This window comes from Chiloscyllium punctatum, chromosome 33 (assembly GCF_047496795.1).
Source record: "Chiloscyllium punctatum isolate Juve2018m chromosome 33, sChiPun1.3, whole genome shotgun sequence".
NCBI lineage: Eukaryota > Metazoa > Chordata > Chondrichthyes > Orectolobiformes > Hemiscylliidae > Chiloscyllium > Chiloscyllium punctatum.
Window position 1 is genome coordinate 27,379,455 of NC_092771.1, and position 23,150 is coordinate 27,402,604.

General features: G+C 47.2%; 3 protein-coding genes and 3 non-coding genes across 6 annotated transcripts in view; 2 read left to right on the top strand and 4 right to left on the bottom strand.

The window, feature by feature from the left end:
• snupn (snurportin 1) overlaps positions 1-2,707 on the bottom strand; it is a 42,485-nt gene extending 39,778 nt beyond the window's left edge. The window contains exon 1 of the mRNA XM_072553221.1: positions 2,501-2,707. The gene's annotated coding sequence lies outside the window, so the exon portion shown is untranslated. The remainder of the gene's footprint in view (positions 1-2,500) is intronic.
• Positions 2,708-4,055: 1,348 nt separating this feature from the next.
• trnaa-agc (transfer RNA alanine (anticodon AGC)) lies at positions 4,056-4,128 on the bottom strand. Its single transcript has one exon. It is a non-coding gene; the product is annotated as a tRNA-Ala (tRNA).
• Positions 4,129-6,008: 1,880 nt separating this feature from the next.
• trnam-cau (transfer RNA methionine (anticodon CAU)) lies at positions 6,009-6,082 on the top strand. The gene has a single exon. It is a non-coding gene; the product is annotated as a tRNA-Met (tRNA).
• A 270-nt stretch (positions 6,083-6,352) lies between these two features.
• Positions 6,353-6,425, bottom strand: trnaa-agc (transfer RNA alanine (anticodon AGC)). Its single transcript has one exon. It is a non-coding gene; the product is annotated as a tRNA-Ala (tRNA).
• An 8,696-nt stretch (positions 6,426-15,121) lies between these two features.
• pclaf (PCNA clamp associated factor) lies at positions 15,122-20,234 on the bottom strand. Its single transcript, XM_072553225.1, has 4 exons — positions 20,056-20,234; positions 16,857-16,937; positions 16,099-16,264; positions 15,122-15,554 (listed from the first exon to the last, which is right to left on the bottom strand). Exons 1-4 carry the CDS (start codon positions 20,225-20,227, stop codon positions 15,500-15,502), a joined length of 474 nt encoding a protein of 157 aa, XP_072409326.1. The 5' UTR covers positions 20,228-20,234; the 3' UTR covers positions 15,122-15,499.
• Positions 19,335-23,150, top strand: part of trip4 (thyroid hormone receptor interactor 4) — a 144,211-nt gene continuing 140,395 nt past the window's right edge. Inside the window, exon 1 of the mRNA XM_072553223.1 lies at positions 19,335-19,430. Within this exon, the coding sequence (XP_072409324.1) occupies positions 19,420-19,430 (11 nt within the window). The 5' untranslated portion in view covers positions 19,335-19,419. The remainder of the gene's footprint in view (positions 19,431-23,150) is intronic.

The following is a 23,150-nucleotide window of genomic DNA, read 5'->3' on the forward strand; positions in this document are numbered from 1 at the left end:
GGGGGGGGGGAGGAGAGAGATGGTGTTGTCGGGGGGGGGGGGGGGGGGGGGGGTGAAGGGAGAGATGGTGTTGTCGGGGGGGGGGGGGGGGGGGGGGATGGTGTTGTTGGGGGTGAGGGGGGGGGGGGGGGGGAGAGGGGGGGATGGTGATGTCCGGGGGGGGGGGGGGGGGGATGGTGTTGTTGGGGGGGGGGGGGAATGGTGTTGTTGGGGGTGAGGGGGGGGGGAGGGGGGGATGGTGATGTCTGGGGGAGGGGGGGATGGTGTTGTCGGGGGGGGGGGGGGGGGGGGGGAGGGGAGAGATGGTGTTGTCGGGGGGGGGGGTGAAGGGGGGGATGGTGTTGTCGGGGGGGGGGGGGGGAGGGGGGATGGTGTTGTCGGGGGGGGGGGGGGGGATGGTGTTGTCGGGGGGGGAGGGGAGGGGGGATGGTGTTGTCGGGGGGGGAGGGGAGGGGGGATGGTGTTGTCGGGGGGGGGGGGGATGGTGTTGTCGGGGGGGGGGGGGGGGATGGTGTTGTCGGGTGTGGGGGGGGATGGTGTTGTCGGGGGTGGGGGGGGGATGGTGTTGTCGGGGGGGGGGGGGGAGGGTGTTGTCGGGGGTGGGGGGGGAGGGTGTTGTCGGGGGGGGAGGGGGGATGGTGTTGTCGGGGGTGGGGGGGGAGGGTGTTGTCGGGGGTGGGGGGGGAGGGTGTTGTCGGGGGGGGGGGGGGAGGGTGTTGTCGGGGGGGGGGGGAGGGTGTTGTCGGGGGGGGGGGGGGAGGGGGGATGGTGTTGTCGGGGGGGGAGGGGGGATGGTGTTGTCGGGGGGGGGGAGGGGGGATGGTGTTGTCGGGGGGGGGGAGGGGAGGGGGGATGGTGTTGTCGGGGGGGGAGGGGATGGTGTTGTCGGGGGTGAGGGGGGATGGTGTTGTCGGGGGTGGGGGGGGATGGTGTTGTCGGGGGTGGGGGGGGATGCTGTTGTCGGGGGTGGGGGGGGATGCTGTTGTCGGGGGTGGGGGGGGATGCTGTTGTCGGGGGTGGGGGGGGATGCTGTTGTCGGGGGTGGGGGGGATGGTGTTGTCGGGGGTGGGGGGGAGGGTGTTGTCGGGGGTGGGGGGGAGGCTGTTGTCGGGGGGGGGAGGCTGTTGTCGGGGGTGGGGGGGGGAGGGTGTTGTCGGTGGGGGGGGGGAGGGGGGGATGGTGTTGTCGGGGGGGGGGGGAGAGATGGTGTTGTCGGGGGGGGCGGGGGTGAAGGGGGGGAGGGTGTTGTCGGGGGGGGGGTGAAGGGGGGGGGGAGGGGGGATGGTGTTGTCGGGGGGGGGGGGGGAGGGGGGGATGGTGTTGTCGGGGGTGGGTGAAGGGGGGGATGGTGTTGTCGGGGGTGGGGGGGGGAGGGTGTTGTCGGGGGGGGGGGAGGGGGGATGGTGTTGTCGGGGGGGGGGGGGGTGTTGTCGGGGGGGGGGGGAGGGTGTTGTCGGGGGGGGGGAGGGGGGAGGGTGTTGTGGAGGGGGGGGGGAGGGTGTTGTCGGGGGTGGGGGGGGAGGGTGTTGTCGGGGGGGGGAGGGGGGATGGTGTTGTCGGGGGGGGGGGGAGGGGGGATGGTGTTGTCGGGGGGGGGATGGTGTTGTCGGGGGGGGGGGGGAGGGGGGATGGTGTTGTCGGGGGGGGGGAGGGGGGATGGTGTTGTCGGGGGGGGGGGGAGGGGGGATGGTGTTGTCGGGGGGGGGGGAGGGGGGATGGTGTTGTCGGGGGGGGGGGGGGGAGGGTGTTGTGGAGGGGGGGGGGGAGGGTGTTGTCGGGGGTGGGGGGGGAGGGTGTTGTCGGGGGGGGGAGGGGGGATGGTGTTGTCGGGGGGGGGGGGGGGGTGTTGTCGGGGGTGGGGGGGGAGGGGGGAGGGTGTTGTCGGGGGTGGGGGGGGGGGGAGGGTGTTGTCGGGGGGGGGGGGGGAGGGTGTTGTCGGGGGGGGGGGGGAGGGTGTTGTCGGGGGGGGGGGGGGGAGGGGGGAGGGTGTTGTCGGGGGTGGGGGGGGGGGAGGGGGGAGGGTGTTGTCGGGGGGGGGGGGGGGAGGGGGGAGGGTGTTGTGGGGGGGGGGGGGGGGGAGGGGGGAGGGTGTTGTCGGGGGGGGGGGGGGGAGGGGGGAGGGTGTTGTGGGGGGGGGGGGGGGGGGAGGGGGGAGGGTGTTGTCGGGGGTGGGGGGGGGGGAGGGGGGAGGGTGTTGTCGGGGGGGGGGGGGGGGAGGGGGGAGGGTGTTGTGGGGGGGGGGGGGGGTACTCTCCTGTGCATCCCAAAGCCATTCCAGGACAGGGGTGTGATGAGGGTCTGACCGGACGTGGGTGTGGAGACTGTAACCGGCAGAGCCCGAGGCCTGAGGCCTGAGGGAGTGAACATGGAAGTTACAGCCTGGATCACATTTTAAACAAAAACACATTAAACCGAAAAAAAAAACAGCTTTTTAATCCCTGTCATCGAGCGGAGAGCTCCAGCTAAAATAAATAACCCAGAAGCCCGGCCGTTTAACTACCTTGAGCTGTTCGGCCTCGAGTCCAGGTGTTTTCCTCAGGGCCTCACTCGGCGCCTCGTGACCGGACTCCCTGCTGCAGGTGGCCAACCAACACCACTCACAGCGCCTCACTCCGCACAGTGACGGACAAAAGGGGCCGACCACCGTCTTTCCCGGAATGGTCAAACTCAACCTGTTCGACACATGGTCACAAGTCACACCAGTTGGTACTCCAACAGGTTTCATTTGAAATCCCAACCTTTCGAAGCGCTGCACCTTCGTCAGGTGACCCATGACATTGGAGTGTGAATTGCAATTGCTAGTTGGCAGGGGGAGAGGGCAGTGTGTGAGAGAGAGAAAATGATCACTTCTCAAAAATGAAAACAACTGCACACAGATTGAAAATAAACCAACTGCTAATGGCATGTATTGTCCTGCCAAAAAATATTTTTGCAGTTCTGAAGAGAGACCACAGGACCTGAAACTTTAACTCTGCTTTCTTTCTATAGATGCTACCAGACTAACTGAGATTTTCCAGAGTTGGGCCACAGGGCCTGTTTCCATGCTGTATGACTCTATGATTCTAAGTATGGAACGGTGAGTTCATCGTGAGGGGTTGGGTTTGACAGTGGCAGAAGGGCATCACAGCAATATCAATGAGTTGAGCCATAGTGAGAGACTCTGACTTTGGTGTATCTGGTGAGCAGTGGCAGGGTGAATCAGCCCAGATGCGAAAGACAGTGCCTGAGGCTCAGTGACATTACTTGGGATGGGCGTAGATGGCAGAGAGGTGGTGGTGGCTCTGAGCTTGCTGAGAACGTAGATGGACTTTTCTTTAAGCTATAGCTTTTTCATTTGTCTCTTATTCTTAAACTATCAAAATGGTACCATATTGTGGTCATGAATGAAAGCTTTTAAGACCCCTGTATTCTGGTTATCAGGTCCTATGGACTTGTCAGTCTTTCATATTAATTTTCCTTGTACTTTTTTCTTTCCATCAGCAGCTGCAGAATTGTATTAAACTACAATCTGTAAACTTATGGTCTTGCACATTGCCTCGTCACTACCATTATAACTAAGCTAGGGGATCAACCCTAGTCAATGAAGATTGCACGAAGGTGTGGGACCATATTCAAATAATGATCAAGATCGATGAATGGAGAAAATAGCACTATTTTATTCAGCAATCTCAGCACAAGTTCTAGGCAGCTTTATACATAGTTCTTACATATATTAAAATTCCATTACTATGGTGTTGTATTATTTATTTATAATTCACAAAGGTTTGAAAGGCTTTTGTCCTGGGAGACAGGAAATGGGTTAAAATGTGCTAGATGCTGGCTGTTACTTCTGATGGGATTAAGAGTGTCTGTCTGGTCTGCTTGCATAATTAGGAGGTGCTAGTCCTTTTGTCTTTTAAGGTAGTAATTTGCACAACACCAGGTTATAGTCCAACAGGTTTATTTGGAAGCTTCCAAATACTTGTAAACCTGTTGGACTATAACCTGGTGTTGTGTGATTTTTACGCGAGGGTCACACTGCTTGCGTCTCAAGCGTGTCCCCAGGAAAAGCACTGTGGAGAATGTGGGCATCGATCCCACTACCTCTCGCATGCTAAGCGAGCGCTCTACCATTTGAGCTAATTCCCCTACAATGTGCACTTGCTTAGCCCCCATGGTGCTTCGGAACGATGAGCTGAGAGCAGCAGGCGATTTCCTCTCGAGATTGCACGCTGTATTCAACCGAACAACGCGACGCGACTATCGACACATCCTCGTTTGCAACTATCGTGGTTTGCAACTGCAGACGTCACAGCACACCAACAGGCAGACTTCTCTGAAGAAGAAGAAGGTGTATTTTGGAGAAAGAGAACACTTGGGGCTGTTACCAGACGAAAAAAGAGGGCTTCTCCTTCATCCTCGTGAGCTGCAGCCCTGCGGTCAGGTTCCGCAAAGTGCTGCTTTCAGATACACGCCAAGCAGGCCGAGATGCAAAGAGCAACCGCCACTCGTCTGAAGCAGCACCCGCGAGCCCTGTCTGACCGGTAGGGCCTTTCCTAAGTGCTGACCTGCTCGGATGCGTTGCTGTTCAACTTGTGCAACTGTGGAAGTGGCACACCCCGTGCAGGCCAGATTTCATGAAGAGGAAACGAAGAGAAGTCCACAGGCAGTTTTCCGACAGGAATGGAAGACTCCTTCGTCCGGACGTTGACATAGTAAGTTGTCATCGAGCAGTTTAGAGCGCCGCTTCGCGGGAAAACTTTGCTTGAAAGGAGTCATAGAGTCATAGAGATGTACGTCACGGAAAGAGACCCTTCGGTCGGACCTTTCCGACCAGATATCCCATCCCAATCTAGTCGTACCTGCCGGCACCCGGGCCATATCCCTCCAAACCCTTCCTATTCATATAGCCACCCAGATGCCTTTTAAATATTGCAATTGCACTCGCCTCCGCCACTTCCTCTGGCAGCTCATTCCATACACGTACCACCCTCTGTGTGAAAAAGGTGCCCCTTAGTTCTCTTTCATATCTTTTCCCTCTCACCCTAAACCTCTGCCCTCTAGTGCTGGTCTCCCGCACCCCAGGGAAAAGACTTTCTCTCTTTATCCGATCTATACGCCTCATGATTTTATATCAACCATACAAATATCTCAGCAAGGGGCCCAGCAATCACTTCCTTAGCTTCCCCCAGACCTGATCAGGTCCTGGGCATTGATCCACTTGTACGCGCTTCAAGGCATCCAGCATTCCTCCTCTGCAATGTGGACAATTTTCAAGATGTGACCATCCATTTCCCTATATTCTATACTTCTCCCTACATTCTATCCTTTTCCACAGTAAACACTGATGCAAAATACTCGTTTAGTATCGGCCCAGCCTCTCCTGCGGCTCGACACAAAGGCCGCTGTGCTGATCCTCGAGGGGCCCTATTCTCTCCCTAGTCACCCTTTTGTCCTTATAATGTATTTGCAAAAACCCTTTGGATTTTCCTTAACTCTATCTGCCAAAGCTATCTCAGGTCCCCTTTTTACCCTCCTGATTTCCCTACTGTCTTTACACTCTTGTACGGATTCACTCGATCTATCCTGTCTATACCTGACAAGTGCTTCCTTCTTTTCCTTAAGCAAACCCTCATTTTCTTAGGCTCTTTGGTAAACGGAAGCACCTCCCTTCTTGCCTGCATGGAGTGCTGAGCAAAGGATCTTAGTGCGCTGTGACGTGGCTCTCCAGTAGCGGAGCCATCGAGACAAAGAAGTGAAAGGCTTTGCCGAATGTTGCCTGCCAAGCGCAAGACATGCCGGGCTTTGCCGAGCTCCTGACGCCACGGCTCTGCGGTACCGCGAGTGGGCCGTGTCTCTGCACGGGCCAGAGCCCAGCATGTAACGGGCGACGTGCGTGATTGTGGATTGAAAGCCGATATCCTGGCCTCACTGGAGCTGCAGCTTTCTGACGAGGGTTGCTCTGTGGCTCGCGGCACCTTGAAAACCGGCCTATTTGGGCATGCGGTATGAGCCTCGGCTGTCGGCTGGCCTTCTTAGCGCAGTAGGCAGCGCGTCAGTCTCATAATCTGATAGGTCCTGAGTTCAATCCTCAGAGAAGGCAAGACTGTGGCCTTTGTCACCGGACGTGTTTTCTTTCTCTCCGCGGGCAATAATAATTGCTTTGGACGGCTTCACGCCTGATTTGAACTGACCACACCAGAGCAAACGCGTTGCTGGAAGGTTTAACATCTGGGCGACACGTGCTCAACTTTTTTTTCTGCACAGCATTTTGTGAACTCACCATCGTGCTATCTGTGCAGCAGCAAAGACTGGAGCCACACGCAGGGTTCACACTGCTTGCGTCTCAAGCGTGTCCCCAGGAAAAGCACTGTGGAGAATGTGGGCATCGATCCCACTACCTCTCGCATGCTAAGCGAGCGCTCTACCATTTGAGCTAATTCCCCTACAATGTGCACTTGCTTAGCCCCCATGGTGCTTCGGAACGATGAGCTGAGAGCAGCAGGCGATTTCCTCTCGAGATTGCACGCTGTATTCAACCGAACAACGCGACGCGACTATCGACACATCCGAGCAGCAGCAGCAGCACGTGCGCGAAGTCTTCTGGAAAACACAGTGCCGCCGAAAGAATCGCCAGCGAGACGCTCTGAGATTCCAGAATCCAAACGAACCGATCGGCGCCAGCAGTCACAACAAGTGTGAGGTAGCACTCGAGAGCGCTGTCTGACTGATTGGAGACTTGCGACACGTTCAAGTGAGTGCTGACTGACTGCGTGGATGTTGTGTTCCTCCAGAGTCCATCAGGAAGTGGTCAGCACGTAGCGTCCTTGAGACCCTTCGGGAAAAGGAGAGGGCGGATCCTGTCGAGCGGTTCCCTGAGCAGACTGTCAAAGCCATTTGGCAGAATGCCTCATCGCCAGAACTTTCCAACAAGCACCAAGACGTGGCTTGGCTGGTGGTGAGAAGGGCTCTGCCTGTGAGATCCTTTATGCACGCCCGGACTCTCTGCCGCACCGCACGCTGCCCTCGAAGTGGCTGCGGGGGGGACGAGACTGTCACACACCTCCTTCTGGAATGTGCCTATGCAGAGGAAGTCTGGAGAGGAATGCAGTGGTGCTTGTCGAGGTTCGTCCCGAGCAGCGCCGTGACGCGGGACTCCGTGCTCTACGGCCTGTTCCCCGGGACTCACACCGAGACGAACATTAACTGCGCCTGGAGGATCATCAACTCGGTGAAGGACGCTCTCTGGGCGGTCCGAAACCTGTTGATCTTCCAGCTGAAGGAGTTGACCCCGACCGAGTGTTGCAGACTGGCACATTCCAAGGTCCAAGACTACGTGTTGAGGGACGCGCTGAAGCTTGGGGCAGCTGCCGCCAAGGCGCGGTGGGGAAAGACCACTGTGTAAGATCGGCCGGCCGAAAGAAGAACAGGGGGCCCATACAGACGTTTTTTTGGGCTCTGCTGATGCCTCAGCCAAATATATGTATATATACAAGATTGAAAAAATGCACAGGATTGTAAAGGACAAGAATAAAGTCGAATCTGTGTTTGTAAATATGGACATATGTATGGCATGATCCAATGTACAGACCATCAAATCATTTATGAATAAAGTATATTTTTGAAATAAAAAAAAAATAAATTTTTAACCTCCAAGTCAAGGTAGTAATTGTTTGTAAAAATACTAGGCCTATATGCTCTAAATAAGTTAGAAATTATACCTGTACTTAATAAAATAAAGCATATTAAACTGATTACTCCAGCTGGGTTGTGAGATTTATTTACTTTTTGCCAGTGTGAGTTTCATTCATTCACGGAATTTCATGAAACACTGTTTTGTCAGTTAGCTTCTTAAAGGGATAATGGCCCAGTTAATCTGGAGATGCCGGTGTTGGACTGGGGTGTATAAAGTTAAAAATCACACAACACCAGGTTATAGTCCAACTGGTTTATTTGGAAGCACTAGCTTTTGGAGTGCTGCCACCTATTGAAGGACCAGTGCTCTGAAAGCTAGTGTTTCCAAATAAACCTGTTGGACCACAACCTGGTGTTGTGTGATTTTTAGCAGTTAAAAGGTATTTAACATATACTTACTAATTGGGGAATCTATTCAGATCCAGGAGATGGTTGGTAAGTGCTGATTAATATTATAATGTTCTGTGGAGACTTGATGGGGATGGTATTGTTCTGTATGCTACATTTATTCAGAGGTAAACACTGCTTGTAGCAAGTGCTGATAAGATGTGAAAATGCAGTAGTGTGTTTGAAAGGGTTGTTTTTAAATTTAGATCGTAAAGTGTACTACAGAACCGCAGTTTCATGAATGAAACCGTGTTATAGTAAATAACATGTTAGTTAAGAGTTATGAATGTATGAACTGGAATCTGGTATAAACGAATATAGCTAGCTAGTGATTTAACAAAGATAACCTATAACACAATGACTCATAATACAATACACATCTCACAAAGGCATGTCTGGAGCAGCAACTAAGGATCTGAAACCCGAATACAGACTGAGGTGACTAGTTGTAGTCAGAGGCAACAACTTAACAGATGCTCTTAATAACTGAGGTGGCAACAAGTTGGCTTCTTGATGCAAATAACATGACAAAATGACATTAGGCTGCAAACTGACAATTCTGTGAAAGCTGCATAAAATGGTTTTTAAGTTACAAACTGCTAATTCTGCTAGAGTTGCATAACTGACTAGCCATAGTCTGCATAGTCTATACACACACACACACAGAGGCAGTCCTATACACAGACACGCACACAGAAACTCACTCGCACTCCTACAGACACACACACTCCCACACACACACACATATATACACTCTCTCTCACAGTCACAATCCCCCACCTCAGACACACACACACTGCTACAGACATACACACTCACACATGCACTCATTCACAGACTTAGACCCCTTTACAATCACACAAACAATATACACTCTCTCTCACAGGCAGTCACAACCCTCCACCCCAGACACACACACAAACTCACGTGCACACATACACATATGTTTGTGGGGTGAATTTGTACTTGCAGAGTTACATTGTACTTTGCTTAAAAACTGCATGAATCCATGTAAGACTCATTTTTTTAGATTAGAATCAGTCTAAACATTATGGCATAGACAACAGCACACGGGGGCAACACATTATCTGGGCTGACACCAATTATTAAAGTTAATCTGAGAATGTAACTTTTAAAAAAAGATTTGTGATTTAAATATTAAAGAAGTGAAACTAACATGGTCATTCTAACAGATGAGAGACTTTACAAACAATCAAGGTATTTTTCAATGTATAATTTCAGTTACATCACACTGTAAACTTTTGCTATAAATTGTGTCTTACAGTTGTGGGCGGCACAGTGGTTAGCACTGCTGCCTCACAGCGTCGAAGACCCCGGTTCAATTCCTGCCTCAGGCGACTGACTGTGTGGAGTTTGCACATTCTCCCTGTGTCTGCATGGGTTTCCTCCGGGTGCTCCGGTTTCCTCCCACAGTCCAAAGATGTGCAGGTCAGGTGAATTGGCCATGCTAAATTGCCAGTAGTGTTAGGTAAGGGGTAAATGTAAGGGTATGGGTGGGTTGCGGGTCGGTGTGGACTTGTTGGGCCGAAGGGCCTGTTTCCACACTGTAATGTAAATCTAAATCTAATCTACTCCACAACCACCTGATGAAGGAGCAGCGCTCCGAAAGCTAGTGCTTCCAATTAAACCTGTTGGACTATAACCTGGTGTTGTATGATTTTTAACTTTGCTTCAATAGAGATTAGCAGACAATGTGCCCTTTAAAACATATAAATAACTTAACTAAACAAGACAGTACTAGCCATCCTGGCTGGCTTTTGGGTGCAGGTGCAGTGGCTCGGTTCATGAGATAGAAGTGACCTAAGCGTTGGATCATAAATTGGTTCCTAGGAAATATCATTGGACCAACTAACTGTCAATGAAGCAATATCACTGGTAATTGTTTGAATGTACTATGCGATCACACCCTCTACCTTGCTTTAAGAAAAGTAAAAAATGTCTTTGTATTAAGCTGTTGTGTGCAGCTCCTTTGAGGAAAATGGAAGTGCTCAACTTCTGTGTTCCCGGATGTCCTGTACCTAGCCGTAAGAAGAAATAAAGAGTGATGTCTTCAAGAACCAGAATGATTGTGAGTGCTTATTGACCAATCACGGAACCGAGAGTCATTCCCCTGGGAATCCATCTTCCCAACTAAAAACTCATCAACCTGGTGAAGCTGCAACATAGGACTACCTGCATGCCAAATAGCAAAAGCAGAATGTGAGAGACTAAGCCAAGTGATCCCACAACCAATCAGACAGGTCTAAGCAGCAAGTTTCCCAAGTATGAAGCTATGCAATTATGTGTTGGCAGACACAACACTGCTCAGTTCTCAACTTCTGCCCACATTTCAATACTGCTTTCACTGGGCATCAACTAAAGCTTGAAATTCTAATCCTGTTGAAGTTAACTGTATTACACAACTTTTATTCTCCCTGTGATCAGATACTCAAGATTAAGTAATTGAATTTTTAACCATTTGTTCCATACATCTTGGTGCCTTTACTTACAAGGTCTTTGCGGTGCATCTCCTCCACTTACAGCACCAATGCTCTTGAACCCCACCCCTCCAATTGCAACAGGGATAGAACAATCCTGGTCCTCACCTTCCACCCCACCAACTTCCGGATATACCGCATCATCCTCCGCCACCTACAAATAGACCCCACCACTAGAGATATACTTGCCTCTCTACCCCTATCTGTGTTTCAGAGAGACCATTCCCTCTGCGACTCCCTTGTTAGGTCCACGCCCCTACCCTCCCTTCCTGGCACCTTCCCCTGCCATCGTAAGAAGTACAAAAGCTGCACCCACACCTGCCCTCTCACCACTGTCCAAGGCCCCAAAGGATCCTTCCACATCCATCAGAAATTTACCTGTATGTCCACACATGTTTACTGCATCCATTGCACCCAATGTAGTCTCCCCTACATTGGGGAGACAGGATGCCAACTTGCTGTTCATTTCAGAGAACATCTCTGGGACACCCACACCAACCAACCTCACTGTCCTGTGGCTGAACACTTTAACTCCCCTTCCCACTTCACCATGGAGACACAAGTCCCGTGCCTCCTCCATTGCCAAACCATAAACACCCAACACCTGGAGGAAGAGCACCTCCTCTCCTGCCTTGGGAACCTTCAAACACACGAGATCAATGTGGATTTCACCAGACTCCCCGTTTCCCTTCCCCTACCTTATCCTGGTCTCAACCTTCCAACTCAGCACTGCCTTCTTGAACAGTCCTACCTGTCCACCTTCCTTCCCACCTATCTGCTCCACTCTCCTCTTCAAACTGTCACTTTCACCCCCACCTCCATCTATTGCTTTCCCAGGTACCTTCCCCCAACACCATTTATCTCTCAGCCCTGGCCCACAAGCCTCATTCCTGATTAAGGGCTTAAGCCTGAAACATTGATTCTCCTGCTCTACGGATGCTGCCTGACCTGCTGTGCTTTTCCAGCACTACACTCTTCAACTCTGATCTCCAGCATCTGCAGTCCTCACTTTCTCCTTTGGGAATACCACCTTTGGATTCTTGCAGCTCAATTGGAGTACATGAATTAATGTACTGGAAAAATATATTTTTTGGTAATTCGAATGTTGTGGATGTCATCAGCTAAAACAGCAATTTATTGTCCATCCATAATTGCTCTTCTTGAACCTGAGTCCTGAAGAAGGGTCACACCTGATACGTCTACTTCTCCACCTCCTGATGCTACCTGGCTTGCTATGTTCTTCCAGCCTCTTGCTTATCCTTCTTGAACCACAGCAGATCAGATGGTGAAAGTACTCCAACAGTGCTGTTACAGAGGGAATGCAGGATTTTGACCGAATGACAATGATATATGTTCAAGTCAGGCTGATATAGTCAAACATGGAGTTAATGGTTTTTCCATATCTCATCTTTTTGCCCTTCAAAGTAGGATTGGGAGATGCTTTGAAAAAACTTGAATTGAGATGAACATTGTGCACCTGTGATTTTATGAAGAGAAGGTCATTGATGAAGCAGCTGAAGATGTTCAACTTTGGGATACTCTCTTAAGGAACTCTTGCGGGGATATGCTGGGTCTGATTTTCCAAAAACCCATTCCTCTTTGCTCTTTTTGACACCAACCAACAGAGAGCTTCCCATGTGTATACCACTTGGTTTCAAACTGCAAAATGCTTGATTGATAAAGACAATTTGCTACCATGCTCATTTCAATGAATAATTTGCAGTAAATTGGTAGAAAGCTGTTGTCCATGAGAGAGAGGACCTCAGTGAGACCGGAGGATATTCTACATGACTTCTAAGCAAATTAGCCAAACAAGCACAGTGGCTCAGTGGTGAGCACTACTACTTCACAGCACCAGGAACCCAGGTTTGACTCTAACTGCAGGTAACGGTCTGTGGAGTTTGCACATTCCTCTTGTGTATGCGTGGGTTTCCTTCCACAGTCCAAAGATGTACAGGTCTGGTGAATTGACTGTGCTAAATTACTTAGTGTTTGGTATGTTAGTCAGAAACAAATGGGTTTGGGTGGTTACTCTTCAGAGGGTCACTGTGGATATGTTGGGCTGAAGGGCTTGTTTCCAGTGTAGGGAATTGAATTTCACCATTAAATTTAATCTGTTATTGACAGGGCAAAGTTTGATGTAGAATTTTAAAGTTGATTAATTTACAGATTTAAAGTTGGGAATAACAGCAAAACTTATTCCGACATAGGTCACTGAAGGTGATTGTGGTATTGTTATTGGACTAATAATCCCACAATTTACACAATGCTCTGAGGAACATAGGGTCAAATGCCAAGATCATAGATTATGTCATTTGAGTTTAGACATTCTGGAATTAGGCAAGTGACCATAAAAACATAATAAATTCACCATTGTCCTTGAGGGACGAAGTCAACCAGTTTAGACCCACATTGTGGTTTAATCTTAGCCATCCTCTGAAAGGACTTGGGTAATCTGTTGTATCAAAAGTCCCAAAGCAATGAAATCAGGAGGAGCTGGCCTCAGAGCTAACAAACAGCCTTGTTGCACCTGAAATATCCTACCATCAGGAGCAGTTTCAAAATGAGGGAGATTTTGAAAAATCAGTCAATCATACATGTTACTACAGAATAACACTGGATAGGTCCTGCACCACTAGCTGGATACACCCAGGAGGTACTAATACAAGGGTATAGTTAGACATTTATAACAAAGGTTCTTCAGCCCATTGAATCAGCACCAGTCAAAAAAAACTCTAATCCTAATCACCAGCTCTTAACCCATAGCCTTGTATGCTTGGCAGTGCAAGTACACATCTAAATCCTTTTATGTTTGAGGGTTTCTGCCTTTACCACCTTTACAAGCCAAATTCTAGATTCCATCCTCCTATCCATTGCATTGAATGTACCCCACGTAGCTGACTCATCTACTAAATGGGAGTAAGTTTGTGTCTTCTGCCCCTCACTTTTGTATCTCCCAAATCTCCTCTGCCACTCCCTGCAAGGTAGAAAATCTGATAGGAATTGCCAAGTCAGCAGGATTTATTCAAGATCCCATTAAGTCTTAAATCAGGCAAAGAAAACCCAATTACTACACTGGTGAAAATGTGTTGCTGGAAAGACGCAGCAGGTCAGGCAGCATCCAAGGAGCAGGAGAATCGACATTTCGGGCATGATTCCTGAAGAAGGGCTCATGCCCAAAAAGTTGATTCTCCTGCTCCTTGGATGCTGCCTGACCTGCTGCGCTTTTCCAGGAACACATTTTCAGCTCTGATCTCCAGCATCTGCAGTCCTCACTTCTACTACACAATGGCCCCTGACAAGTCAGTGCATCATGCTGAACACAATAGAGGGCAAGACTACCTTATTAGTAGCATTCTCAGACTCAGTAGCAGCAATGAGTTTGTTCATGAATGTCTTATACACAAGAGAAACCCAACCTTGTCAAATACTGCCAGTCAACTTGCAATCAGAAAAGGAAGGTGATTAGTACAGTCAAGCAGCATTTACTTGGCAGTGATCCGCTCACTGAAACTGGGTTCTACCATGGCCACTCAGCTCCCGAGTGGCATGTGGTGCTAAGAAAACAGGTGATTAGGCAGCACCTTAAACATTAGACCCAAAATGTCAATTCCCCTGGTCCTCAGATATTGCCTGACTTGTTCTTTTCCAGCAGCAGAGTCTTGACTAATCACCAGCCCTCACTGTGTTCTGGACTCAAAAAAGGTACAATATGATGAAACTAGAATCAAGGAGCACCAGCATAGCAAATTAATAGGAAAATATCCTGCTGGCCAGATACATTCCAATACCACAAAAAGGAAAACTTGAAGTGGAGATGACAGACCTTCAACCACAAGACATCACGGCAGGAGTCTGTGGATAAATGTCTCAAGTCCAAATATTTTGAGTTGTTTCAACTGACTTTCTCTCCACACAAAAGATGGTGTTCATTGATCACTATTCATCCTTAATCAGTTTATGCCCAAATACCACAATGGACTATTTACTTTGGCAAATATTTGTCAAGTCCCTAGCAGTGACCAATGAGAATTTAACTATTACCCATTCACCTTGCCACTGTACTCTCCACAGCCAACATTCTGGAGAAGGCCATGAGGCTGGGAATCATTCAAGTTACATCACAGTCTGTCCACCACCCACATGGTGGAGGTCAGGCAGTTGATGAAGTACTCCCTACTTCCTGGATTGCAGTAGTTCCAACAATAATCCAGCAGCTCAATTGCTCAGGAGAAAGCAACCATTTAAAAATGAAAATTTCACTGCTCCTGTAGAGTAGTGGTGTACCACAGCTACAAGACACTGGAGGCCACCAACACTCCTTACACAGCACCTTCCAAATTGACCACCATCTAGAATGACAGCAAATACATGAACACCTGCACATTCCCCTCCAAGCCATTCAAGATTGGCAATGTATTACTATCCCTTCACTGTTGGATTTTTGAAGCACTGAAGTCAGGAAATGAATACAAGGACAAAGCCAGGAATAGTCCTTCTAATAAACAGATAATCTCATTAGAAAGTTTCAACATTTGATCCAGAATGAGACTTGCTCAATATTTACAGTTTGGCACAGCTTAAAAATTTATTATAAAAGATAATTGTAAAGATACAACAAATTCACAAGATAGGTTAATAGGCCTTGGTTCATGAAGTTTCATTTCTAACCCCACCCATCAACACGAGTATAGGTCAAAAAGATTAATAAAACAAATAATTATGCAGATAGTTTCATTTTGCTCAGGTACCACTGGTCCTGGGCAAAAATATTCAACTGGCAACTTTTAAATTGATTCCATAGTTATGGCTTTTAATGGTATTTTAACTCTGTACAAGACAACTAAGAAATCCATACTACATAGCAATAGACATATATACAAATATACACGTCAAGGAAGATCGATTCAAGTATTAGACGTGGTGTGGGCAAGTGGTATTCAGTTCTCTTCATCTGAAGCTGCTTCCTCAGAGTCCTCAGGTAGAACACGTGCCCTAGGCAGAGCAAATACATCAGTAAGTTATTTCCAAGAAAACGTGCCGAAAATGCAGTTTTGTACTTCCTTGAAAATATTAAATCTTAGATGGACAGTGTTGGCTTGGAAGCACTCATCATCCTAAGATCATTTAATTCAGCCATTAGATTGCTACAGCCCTTAAGGCAATTCTTCCATAACTACATTACAGCAGAAGTTGTAAAAAGCTTCAAGCCAGAAAGATATTATCTCAAGGAAAAAAAGGGAGACAGTGCCCCTGCTTTAGGGGAAATCTGATATTTGAAGGAAACTACAGTATCTTGGATGTAAAAGTCTGTTGTTATGGTCATACAGTTGACCATTAAAAATCATACTCCCAAGTCTGAAGGAGCAAACAGTGGGAAAGATCTTTTCAGTATTCAGGAAAAGATCTATCAACATGCTTCCCCTGTAAAGGAGTAATATGCCCAACTGAGCTGAAAGAAGCCATTTGAATCAAGACCAGAGGACAGTCTAGCTAAGAACCACATCAAGCCGTTGTATGAGCGAGTGGTAAAATTTACCTTCTTGGAGCTTTACTTGTTCCAGCCTTGCTGCTACTGCTGATATCTGAGGGCTCTGTATTCTCCTTTCCAGGCTGTTTGAAAGGACCAAAGAATTCACCAATCCCTTTCTGCCACTTTGGGGTTGGTCTTGGACATACTGGGTTCCCACCAGCATATTTGTTTTCTGTTAATCATAAAAACATGCACCATTAATCAGAGCTTGCAACAAGCCATTATCATCTTACAGTAAAAAACCAGCTTGAAATAAATAAGATGGATGAAATTCAGTAACCCTCCTGATGAATAATTGAATTATAGCCTTCAGAGTTGTTGACCCTGCAAACTAACTCACCTCAGTCTTGCTGGCACACCACATCCGTAATAATTGTTTATTATCAGAATAAGAGAGAGATAAACATTTCATCTTTAAAGTTGAAGATGGAGGTTGAGTAGACAGAAGTTTACATTTCCACCTAAAATTTGGAGGTTCCATCGAAAGATGGACTCTTGGTTCTTGATCCTTATCAGGACACCTTTTCTCTTTAAAAGGCCCTTTCATTCTCTCCCTGCCCCATGTTGATCACCCAAATATTAAGTTTTATTGCACAAGTGAAAACTGAAAATCCAAAAGCAATTAGATACAAGCTTTAAAAACCCTCAAGTTTAACAATTGAAATGAATGCGAAAAATCTTTGACAAGTCTGAATCACTGCTAATACCTGTTATTTTGCAGAGATTGTAGGCTACTGGTTGTTCAAGAACTGTTCAATACATACCCTTTTTTCCAGGAGATGTTAGGGAGACATTGGCTGTACTTGCACATCCAAGTGCCTTCCTTGGTGCTCTGGCAGCAACAGCTGTTAAAACAAAGAGGCAATTGCATGGGTGTCTCCTACACAAGAAGCTACACTAAAGCTCAAAACAAGAATCCGGTTAGTGATTTTTTACAAAAACCCAGACTCATTTGGTTCTTAACCAAGGCACCAGTATGTTGCAAATAAAATTAAGTAAGGACACTACTCAAGGAAGCATCTCCAAGGTCAGTGGCAACTAGAATATTGAACCAGAGAGAAGACCAGAAGAGACTGGTTCCTATTGACTATAGGAAACAGACTTCACTCCTTAGTCAGGACTTTTCTAGATAAGAGAATATCATGAATTGTGAACATCACCAATCCTGGATTAGGTAAAGAAAAAAAAAGTACTCCTATTAAATCCACAGTTTTGCTAAATTAAAAACAGTACATCTAATTTGCAGTCCTACCAGTTTAGATCAATCACATGGAAGCAATGTCCTAGAAAAGTCACAAGGGAAACTTCTGTTCAGAGATAAGTGCTTTTATATAAAATTTTCCATTTTGACTGAGAAAATACTTCAATGCCTTTAAACCACAAAACCTTACATTATTAGTAACCAAATCTAACACTATAAGTATATTCAAACTCAAGTTTCTAGAAGCCATTGGGTGAGAAAATTATAAAGTCCTGCAGATCATTAAGAAAGTTCCCCTGTACAAATTATTTCCCTAGCTCTTGACTCTCCAATCAGGAGAAACTAAGGCTGGGTCATTCAGTTTTTAAGGCCGAAACAGATTTTTAATCCAAGGTAATCCGGGTTCAGGAAAGGAGAAATTGAGAGTTCAGCTTCGCCAGTCATTAATGGCAGAGCAGACTGAATGGTCTATACTTGTTCCTATATGTAAATATCTTACCTGCATCTACAACCAAGTAGATGTTAGGTTTCGATGAGATCACATTCAGAAATCCAAAGAATACAGGTTTTGCTCAGGCAGCAGACACTGTAGTGACTGGACCACATCCACTGCATGGACAAGAGCCTCATCCCAAAGGATACCCACTATGGAGAGCTTGAATCTGGAAAGAGACCCACTGGATGTCCCCAGCTGTGCTACAAAGATGTCAGTAGAAGGGGCAAGGAGGTGCTTGATATCATCAAGTCCTGAGAATAGCTTGCAACTGACCGCACAAGATGAAGAAGCACCCTGAACCAACACCTCAAACAGGGGAAAAGAAGCTAATGATCACTGCAGCAGAGAAACAGACATGAAGGAGTGCAACAGTTCTAGCAGATCAAAGGTCACATAAGATGTGACGTTTGCAACCAGGACAGTCATTGATCTCTTCAGACACAAGCAACATTGCTTCAGGAAAGCAGAAAGCCAGAATGAGGATGCAACCCATGGTCAGCAATGACCCAAAGGGGCCTGGCAAGTTTGGCCCAATTTCTTTATAGGGCAGTCCTACCAACCTGGGGACCAATCTAGTGAATCTTCACACTCCTAAACATTGCCTAAACTTCTTCCTCTAAACACCCAACTAAACATCATACCGAGTACCACCCAGTGGCTATGCAGCTTACAGGGAATGTCAACTCTTTCCAAAGAGAAAGTACAATAAAATGGGAGACCAAAACTGCATCACATTTGAAATACTGTTTAACCAAGCTACTATGCAGAAATATCCTACATTTTCACATTACACTCCACCTGCCATATTCTCACCCAAATTGTCTTGAAACCAATTTTTAAGATATCCCTACTTAGTTCTGAATAACCTGCAAGCTTCAAAATATTGAATTTCATCCCATGTCCAAACTTTGCCATTTGGAAACAGGGCACCTAAAAGTTATGATTCTTGCAGTATTCAAAGACAAGACAAAATTCAAATCAAGGCAAACTAATTCTTCTGGTGCATGATGCAAATCAAATGCAGGATTTTCAACAAAAAACAGGCAAAATAAAATCCTCTCATTTCAGCGGTCTAAGATCGAACACTAGAATGACTTCTCTGAAGATCTAACCAAGATCTCTTACATACCAAGCTTTTGGTTAGTTGCCCCAGACTTAAAATGAAACCTCCTTTGGTTCAGTATTATTAGCAGGCTGATGCACTGCAGAAAACTCTGGGTCAGTATATTAAAGTGAGTACGTGACTGCAAATTAGAGCAATGTAGATCAAGTGTACTTTCAAGGCTTTAAAAAAAAAATCAGTGGTGACCAGAAGACATTAAAACCAATAATCAAGTGCACGGCATCAAGCCTCATTTCATTTAATCCATTAAGGGTCATCGATTCTCAATACACCTTCCCTTTTGTGCTCCTGCCTCTCTCCCACTTGCTCAAAACCTAATCTTCTGAAATCTTTTCAACTGATACAAAGTGGACCTGAAACTTTAACTGATACTGCTTGACCTGGAACAAAGAACAGAATGCGCTGGAGAGACACAGCAGCATCTGTGGAAACAAGAAGGAAAAGAAAAGGAAGTTAACATTTCCAGTCCATCAAGGTCATCTCGGAATTGCTTCCTGATCGGTTGCGATGTCAGACAGGTACATAGTTTTTATTAAACTTTGCCTTAAAAGAAAGTATTCGGACTAAGCTCTGGGTCGTACCGTTTAATTCTTAAGTGCGAAGTTTTGAGAACCCGCTTGACTTACCACAAAAGGCTATTTAATACTTAAAGAGGCAGCCGATTGTCGAGGAGAGTGGGGGCTAAGGGGAAAGAATTAAACACCGAACCCCCGCTGGACCCTGGCCTTGGTCAAACCGCCAAAAGGTGACCACGTTGGTGTAAAAACAGCAACCAAGGAGGGACAGTGTGTGAGGGGACTGCCAGGGAGCCGTCCACCTCACACACCGATTCCCGCCGGGGAGCACGGTGTACTAAAATAAAAAGACAAACCGCCCAACAACAACAAAAAACAATAGGGGGATGAAAAGATAGAAGCGGGTCCGCCAAAGGTCCCGGTTAACGGGCGAGACAATTCAAGTCCGCAGTAACACCGGCGGTTTAAGGGAAGGGAAGGGGAGGAGGCGGCGATGGCGGCGCCCGCTCGACATCTCCCGCCCCAAGACCGACAGACGGATGTCGGAGAAAGGGACAGACCGATGCTGCCAGGAGTCCGGGGTGTGGGGAAGCGGACGGTCTGTTTGCATTTCCCCCCCTCACCTCACCTTTGCGAAAGGAGCCGGTGGAGGTGGACGGGCTGTCAGCCTTGGTGCGGACCATCTTCGTCACGGGGGCGGTTAGAGCGGGGCCACAGGCTCGCGCCACTCCCGCCTCTCCCCTTTTAAACCGGCCGCCCCGGCTCGCGCCTTCTTCCCTTGGCCAATCGCGGCCCGCCATTGGCCGGCATTTTGTTTTTGGCGGGTGCGGGGAACACTGCCCAACCCAGCGTCTCGGATCGTTCCTCCTCCCGAGACGCGCCAATCGGAGCGAGGGTCTCATCAAACCGTCCGCACCTACTCACCAATCAACAGGCGGCTTTGGGAAATGGGGTGGGGTGGGTGCGGGGGCTGTGTGTGGCGGGAAAGCGGGGTTTTACTTCACATTTCCAATAATTCTGAGAAAGAACACTTTTTAATGTAGAATGTATTGAATGAATCCACTGGCATTTCGGTAGGAGATAAGGAGAAATTGAAATTTCCTTTCGTTAAAAGTTGTTTTATATCTCCCGCGCACAAGTGGATTGATTTACGTGATTACCCAATTATCGAGCAAACCTACGTGATTGGCAGGGGAATAGACCAATGGGAATCTCGGTAGATTGGCGGGACTTTCATTTTCCCGGCTTTTATTGTTTCCTGACTTAACTTCAGTAATTGAAGGTTTAGTTTCACCCAGGGCAATTAGAATGAATGTCAGGGCAATTGTGATTATCATTTTAATTGATGGATCCAATTTCTACAAAGTCATTTCTGCAAGTCCATTGCTTATTGACTAAAGCTCAGCCTTCAGTACCACAATACCAAACAAATTCATCTCTGAACTGCATGGCAAAGACCTCCACACTCTCTCCTCCGTAACTGGATCCTCAACTTCTTGATCCATAGACCGCAATCAGTAAGAATCGGCAACAACACCTCCTCCACCATAATCCTCAATACTGGTGTCACTCAAGGCTGTGTACTCAGCACCCTACCATGCTCCCTATACACTCATGACTGTGTGGCCAAATTCCACCCCAACTCCATTTACGAGTTTACTGATGACACCATCGTACAGTGTATCTCAAACAATGATAAGACAGAATATAAGAAAGAGATTGCGTGCTTATCAACAATCTGTCCTGGTCCACTCATGTTGACACAATGGTCAAGAAAGCACCACATCTTTACTTCCGCAGAAGGCTAAGGAAATTTGACATGCTCCACAAAGACTCTTTCCAGTTTTTATAGTTGCACCATAAAAAGCACCCAGTCCGGATGCAGTACTGTGTAATAAGGCAACTGCTCTTCCGAAGACCGCAAGAAACTACAACGAGTTGTGAACACAGCCAAGTCCACCATGTAAAGCAACCTTCCATCCGTTTGCTATACTTCCTGCTACCTCCAGAAAGCAACCAACATAGTGAAAGACCCCTCCCACCCTGGCTATACTCCCTTCCACCTTCTTCCGTTGGAGAGATGATTTAAAAGTTTGCGTACACATACAAATAGTTTTAACAGCTTCTTAGCACAGTTAATAGACTTCTAATGGACCTCTCAAATTTTAAATTTGATGTTGATCTCGCTGTCTGTGCGCCTTCACTGCAGCTGTAACATCGTATTCTTCGTTGTCTTCTATTATCCTAATACACTTTGTATGGTATGATTTGACCCTATTGCATGCAAAAGAAAACTTTTCACTGTACCTCGGTACATGTGACAATAATTCTTGATTATTTACTTGGTAGAATTTCAATCATATCTTTCATTTCCTCTCTTTTGTAATTTTCACCTCAAATAACAGTGCAATTATCAGATGGTTTAAAAGTTATAAAAACATATAGTTAGAGTCATAGAAATGTATAGCGTGCAAACAGACCCTTTGGTCCAACTCATCCATGCTGACCTTAACCTTTTGCCAGCATTTGACCCATATCCCTCCAAACGCTTCCTATTCAAATACGCGTCTAGATGCCTTTTAAATATTGTAATTGCACCAGCCTCCACCAGTTCCTCCTGCAGTTCACACCATACATGCACCACCCTCTGCCTGAAAAAATTGCCCCTTTGGTCCTGTTTAAATTTTTCATTTCTCACCTTAAACCTATGCCCTCTAATTTTGGACTTCCCTATCCTGTGGAAAAGAAGATGTGGAGGTGCTGGGGTTGGACTGGGTTAGACAAGGTAAAAGTCACATGACACCAGCTTATAGTCCAACAGGTTTATTTGAAAACACAAGCTTTCAGAGCCTTGCTCCTTCTTCAGGTCATGGGTACCTGTAAAAGGAATGAGTCTCTGAAAATTTGTGTTTTCAAATAAATCCGTTGGACTACAACTTGGTGCCATGTGATTTTTGACCTGGGTAAAAAACATTGACTGTTCATCTTATATATACCCCTTGTGATTTTATAAACTTCTAAGGCCACTGCTCAGCCTCTGACGCTCCAGAGAAAACAATCCCAGCCTAATCAGCCTCTCTCTATAGCTCAACCCCTCCAACCCTGGCAATATCCTTGTAAATATTTTCTGAACCCTTTCGAGTTTGATGACATTCCTATAGCAAGGAGACCAGAATTGAATGCAGTATTCCAAAAGTGGCCTAACCAATGTCCTGTTCAGCCTCAACAGGACCTCCCAATTCCTACATGCAATGCACCAATTAAAAAAAAAGCATACGTACTAAACGCCTTCTTCGCTACTCAGTCTACCTGCGACTCTACTTTCAAGGAAATATGAATCTGCACTACGGTCTCTCTGTTCGGCAACATGCCCCAGGATCTTACCATTAAGGGTATAAGTCCTGCACTGATTTACCCTAGTAAATACAATTACTCAGAGTAAATGGTAATTGACAACTAAGCTTCCCAATGAAGACAGTTGCACTGCACATCATATATGTAGATATTGTGTGTGAATTAGAATTTGTGGCCATTTTTTTTGAATAAGTTGATGAATTTTTCGTTATCTTACTGACCATTGTGTTGTCAGTCTTGGAGTTTATTATTCAGTTGTACATGTGGAGCAAATTTCTTGGCCCATCGGTCCGTCTGATCAAGATAATGTTGTACTGTGATGTAATCTTCTTTGCTGTCTACCATACCTCCAATTTTGGTCTCATCTGC

Coding starts and splice junctions, on each gene's coding strand:
- pclaf (XM_072553225.1), bottom strand. CDS start 20,227: ATGGCGGGCCGCGATTGGCCAAGGGAAGAAGGCGCGAGCCGGGGCGGC. Junction 16,265..16,856: donor AACATCTCCTGGAAAAAAGG/GTATGTATTGAA, acceptor TATGATTAACAG/AAAACAAATATGCTGGTGGG. Junction 15,555..16,098: donor ACAAGTAAAGCTCCAAGAAG/GTAAATTTTACC, acceptor TGCTCTGCCTAG/GGCACGTGTTCTACCTGAGG.